This window comes from Cibotium barometz, chromosome 31 (genome assembly GCF_041138505.1).
Source record: "Cibotium barometz isolate CiBa-2024 chromosome 31, ASM4113850v1, whole genome shotgun sequence".
In the NCBI taxonomy this organism is placed as follows: domain Eukaryota; kingdom Viridiplantae; phylum Streptophyta; class Polypodiopsida; order Cyatheales; family Cibotiaceae; genus Cibotium; species Cibotium barometz.
Genome location: NC_141076.1, coordinates 4,338,989 through 4,345,000, shown reverse-complemented (window position 1 = coordinate 4,345,000; position 6,012 = coordinate 4,338,989). Strand labels below are relative to the sequence as shown.

At 38.5% G+C, this 6,012-nt stretch overlaps 1 protein-coding gene across 1 annotated transcript; it reads right to left on the bottom strand.

The window, feature by feature from the left end:
- Positions 1 to 3,867: 3,867 nt before the first annotated feature.
- LOC147620417 (Fasciclin-like arabinogalactan family protein) lies at positions 3,868 to 5,109 on the bottom strand. Its single transcript, XM_086824632.1, has one exon. It carries the CDS (start codon positions 4,938 to 4,940, stop codon positions 4,260 to 4,262), a length of 681 nt encoding a protein of 226 aa, XP_086680758.1. The 5' UTR covers positions 4,941 to 5,109; the 3' UTR covers positions 3,868 to 4,259.
- Between the last annotated feature and the right edge of the window lie 903 nt (positions 5,110 to 6,012).

Sequence of the window (6,012 nt, the reverse complement as noted above, 5' to 3'; positions counted from 1 at the left end):
ATGAGAGTATGCAAGAGGATGGGAGCCTCTAGTAAATGTGCCTTTATATATCTTAACTAATCCAAATAGAATCACTTTATATAGTCATTCATTTTCAAATATATAATTGGTTTGGCGTTGGTGTGGTAGTATAAGGTTTACAATGCCATATGGTTTGAGGAAAGGTGCCTTGCACTCAACATATAGGTACAAAATACTCAAGACTATGGAGTTATGGGGGTTTTGAGCAAGAGAGTGGATCAACATTTGATTATTGTGGCATGATTCAAAACATTCTAGAGGTTGGATTTAGTACATTCCACATTTATATATTGGATGTAAAATGGTTCAAGGATGTGGTGTCGAGGTTCTATATCAACCATGAAAAAGCATCCAAATGGATTTATGGTGGTTGACTCTATATTGGCAAATAGAGAGAGAGACATTTGTGCTACCTCAACATTGTGAGCAAGTAAAATCTAACCATAAATATTTTATTCAAGCTTTTATTCTTGTGCATGTTTAATTATGGTTCAAGGATGTGGTGTAATGAGGTTCTATATCAACCATGAAAAATATGGGCCATACAAAAAGTGTTTAGAAAGGAATGGTGAAATAGCGTATCAATTGCTACTTCTATGTATTAGTAGGGATTTATGGCGGTTGACTCTATATTGGCAAATAGAGAGAGAGACATTTGTGCTACCTTAACATTGTGAACAAGTAACCATAAATATTTTATTCAAGCTTTTATTCTTGTGCATGTTTAATTAACACTTTGTGTGTTCTCTCATACTATGTTTTGTTTCAATCGGACCTAAATGACAAGAAATGGTAGTATATCATAGAAGTTACTCCTTGTTCAAAGAGTATTTTTCAAGAGGCGAATGTTAAAGAGCTCATGAATGAAGTGGGAGTTGAAAATGAACATGCGGAGGACCAAGTGCAAGATGCCAAGATCAAGACACCACCAACCAATGAAGATAAATGTGTCCCTATCCAAGATGAGGATGAAGCAATCGAATCCAGACATACTAATGATGATGATCTAGATGATGATGATGTGGAGTCCACTATAGCTAGCAGTGGCATAGATCTTTTTGTTGATCTTACAATGGGTGGAGATATGGATCTTGTAATGGGTGGAGATATGGATCTTGAGATGACAAATTAGCATGTATGGATTTAATTGAAGATGATGTTAAGTCAAGCTCACCCTAATACATTATTCATTTTCTTAATTAGTAATGTTAATTTCATATTTTTTGTATGGGTTCTTCTTTCTAAACACGATCATGTCAATCTCGGTCCTCCTCAAAAATGAAGATACACCACGATTGGTTACAATTGGTCTCTCTTGGACACATATATTACCTCCCAACACAAACAACACACATTAGCATGATAACTGGTCTCTCTTGGACACCTTTATTACATCCCACCACAAACCAACACACATTTTCTCTCATGTGTCTGTGGAAGTTCTACCCTTAGGTATGTCTCTCGAACTTTATCTCAATACGGGACTATATACGCGAATATAACCACATATAACTGCATGTTTTAATGTGGCACTTTTGTACTCTCACTGTACCTGCTGCTCTCTCACTACATTCTCTTACTCATGGTGTGGTTACATCACATAGCTATGCCCTCATTCTCTTGTAGTGTATCCTTGGCCACTCATGGTAAATGGATGGTATTGCAAATGGAGTGAAGTCAACATGTTTGAATGGTCATCTTGAGGAGGAGGCCCTATATGGTGCAGCCACACAGGTTTGAGATACCTGATTTAGAAAAACAAAGTAGAGAGTTTGAAAGGCATTGTATAGGCTAAAACAGGCCCCTTGGGAACATTATCAATGGATAGGTGCTTTATATTAGTCTTTCTAAAAGATCATTAGATGTAAATTTGTATATTTTCTCTAAGCAGAGCAAGTAGATGATCATTTTTCTATATGTGGATGACCTTATTATGGTGATGGGGAACCATGAAGAGAAGACTCAACAGACACATGAGATGTTGAGATCAAATTTTGAAATGAAAGAACTTGGGGTTGAAATGATAGACCTCATGATGTTGAGTGTAGAGTTTGAAATGAAATACCTTGGGCTTGAAATGACAAACCTCATTATGATGGGGAACAAGATGTTGAGTTCAAATTTTGAAATGAAAGACCTTGGGCTTGAAATGACAAACCTCATGATGATGGGGAACGAGATGTTGAGTTCAGAGTTTGAAATGAAAGACCTTGGGTTTGAAGTGACAGACCTCATTATGATGGGGGATAAGATGCTGAGTTCAAATTTTGAAATGACAGACCTTGAGCATTTTTATTTGGGAATTGAGATCTAGCAAGACACATATATTAAATTTTCATTTCTCAACAAAAGTATACATGAGAAATTTTGAACCATTTGGCATGGTTGTAAATATATATTATAAATATTATTATTTCATATAAATATATATAGTAAATATAATAATAATATATATAAATAGATAAAGTAAAAAGTAAAAAAATAAAACAATATTCATAGTAAATATGTAATAATATAATATAATAATGATATATAAATTAATATACATTTATAATAAATATGTAATAATATAATATAATAATGATATATAAATTAATATACATATATATAGTAAATATATAATAACATTATAGTAATACTATTATATAGAAACATATTCACACACACATACGTGTATGTGGAGAGAGTGTGTGTCTGTGAAAGGGTTGTGTCTATGCATGTGACACAAACATAGAGAGAATGCATGTGAGAGACACACACAGATATACGTCTATGTGAGAGTCGCACATGCACACATGCACACACATATACACACACATGCACACAAATGCATGCATGCATATACAAAAGCGCGCGCGTGTGCACACACACTCATGTTTACACACACATTCACGTGCATACATGTATACATACACGCACACATGCATAGATGTATACATACATGCACACTTGCATATGCACATACGTATGTATGCACATATGCATACAAGCAAAAACTTCATGCCGTAACAACACCCGGCTCACCTACTTCTACTCATTTAAATGCTTCACCGAATGAGCATAGAAAAAAGTTCCCTTGTAACATGACACATCAAGCCACATTCAACAAGAGGTAGAGGTTGGTTTGCTTGACATGGACAAAATTTTGATAATTGGCAAAGAATGTCTAAGCTATAGTTTAAATGAAGTGCTATAATTTAAATCAAATGCTTCTTCAATTGGAGAATATTTGTAGAGAGAGAGAGACAGAGAGGAAAAAAGGAAATGGACCAGATTATGCATTGTACGAGTCAAAATTAAGGCCGAAAACAAAACGCTTGTGTTAGCATATATGAGGCACACCAACCCTTAATTCTCATAATAGAGTGGCTAGGTGTTTTTGATACAATAGGCATATCACACACATGGCAAACGCATTGGGTAAATCTAACCAACATACAAGGTTAAGAACTCTCAATAAACACCAAAACTTTGCTTTCAAAGAAGAATAGCTAAGCAAACGTGCACTTGATATTTGATCTTTGAGCTTGCTTGCATGGCATAGTAATGCTTAATGAGGAAGACACGTTGTGTATATGTAAGGAAAGCAAGCACCTTAACTATGTCAATGTGGCCACTTGCTAACATGCAATCACAATGTATCTGATAACAAGCTTCTCGCTTGTGTAATGTCCATTTGATAAGATCTCATTGTGGATTATGCTGGACTTTCTTTAGCATGCTTCAAGACATTGCATGTAATGTGCATCAGGGGTGCATGATCTTTTTCGATCACAATAATTGAGGGAACCAAAAACATCCCATTGCAAAATAAAATCCCATTTCAAAAGAAAATTGAAAACCCCATTTCAAAAGGCAATGCCATTGCAAAATTGATAGCATCACATATCAACTGAAAATGAAACAAGGGAGATGGACTAATCCTGTCACATGGGACAATCATCAATGCCATTGCCATAGATTGCATCAGGATGTCAGAAACAAACCAAACACATCATAATGGCACATGGCCAATGTAATGGCATCATGGTGAAGGTTGAAAACCCCTGGTTGTGATGAGGAAAGGTTTAGGGAATGGTAGCCAGGATGCATGTATGTAACTAGATGGCTACCTGTGCCAGTGGGGAGCCATCTTTCCACAACTTGAAGATTGACAACCATTCCCAGCCATGCAGGTTGCAGGGAGGCGACACATCGCCATTCCCTGGAATGTGCAGAAGTTTGGCGACCAACAACCTTCACGGCATCCCACCTTCCTCATCAAGATCATCTCGGAAGGGCATGACAGATTGCTCAAATTCACTGTCCATGAGGACTCCATCAACAAGATGGATGATGATGGAGCCTCTGGTTATGTCCACTGTGTTGCAAGCAAGGTTGTTCACCACAAGGGTACCTTTTGGGTGCATCCGGGCCAAGTTGAGCCTGAATCCAGACACAGAATCAAAACCTATCTCACCCTCAAAGGGCACAATGCTTGACAAGATGCGCCTTGGAACAGAGCTGAACCCAAAAACCCTAGAAATCGCAGCATAATTGCTCTCTTCGAAGGGCTCTGCGACGATAGTAGAGTTGGAGGTGGGCTTGCCTGATGTGTTGGATCTCTGACTCATGGCCTCCAGCATGCTGTCAAATGAAGAGGGGGTTGGGATGAAGATTGTGAAGGGCAGATCTTCCCGCAGAAAGCCCAGCATGAGCTCTCCGAAGCGCCCTAGCTCGGGCTTGATGGTGGCCTCTTTCTGCAGAAATGCAGTGGCTCGCAGGCGAGTGGGGAATTGTGATCTCGGCGATGGCGTGAGTGCATGGAGGACGAATAGGGTGGAGAGGAGAAATGCTGCCATGACAGCTGCTGTTGTGAGCTTGGAGGGACGGCAAAGAGGGCGCCATTTCCTCCTCCTGCTCGAGACCCTAATCGTCATGTGCAGCGTCCAAGCTCCCTCATCCCTTCATCAGCCCCGCCCCCGCTGTAGAAGATCTCAAAGCACGACGGGAATTGGATCTATATTCTTCATTTTCACTATTCCCATGCATTACACCTGAGAGGAAGAATTGCAAGTGGAAGGTTCGGGGGAGAGGAAGAAAGAGCTTTGGAATAGAGAGAGGGAAGCAACTTTTTTTTTTTTGGGATCAATAAAATATTTATATTAACTATTCAAAATCAATCATACATCATCCCCAAACCTCGACTATCAAACTCTGTCATATATCACCCCACAACCACAATTATCTACTCCTTTTTTATCTCATTCAAAATTTTACAAAGAAATTATCATCTTTCATCTTCACATAAAAAGCTACACTGATCCCATGAGATCTGATATCCCAATAATAAGCAAGCCTCCATCATGGCCTCAAAATTTCATCTTTCATCTTCACATAAAAAGCTAGACTGATCCCATGAGATCTGATATCTAGATAATAAGCAAGCCTCCATCATGGCCTCAAAATTTTACAAAGAAATTATCATCTTTCATCTTCACATAAAAAGCTACACTGATCCCATGAGATCTGATATCCCAATAATAAGCAAGCCTCCATCATGGCCTCAATAGTGTAGCCTCGGGGAGATTGTTTTTTCAACATTCCTCCATGCTTTGACCACACCTTGACAGTAGGTCTAGTGCCAAGAGGGTTCTCAATAAAAGCCACAAAAGTATGATCCAATTGTTTTTCCTTGCGGTACCATCTCTGAGTTTTGGGGCCAAATCTAGGAGGCCTTTTCTTCTCAATCCAGCACCTCACCTGCATCCAACAAATCCACATTAGGGAGAGACCCCTAGTATGCATGAAGCCCTGCCAAGATAACAGGGACATAATCAAGGTATATTCCTCTGCAGATTCTGAATCAGCAAATCTAGCTCCAAAGACCAAATTTTATTTACATTACATACATACCAACACATGCATATACATTTATACATCAACTCAGTATCCTGCAATCCTGTACATGTAGTCTTCAAAAAAGCAAATTCATTTCTGCTAATCCAAATT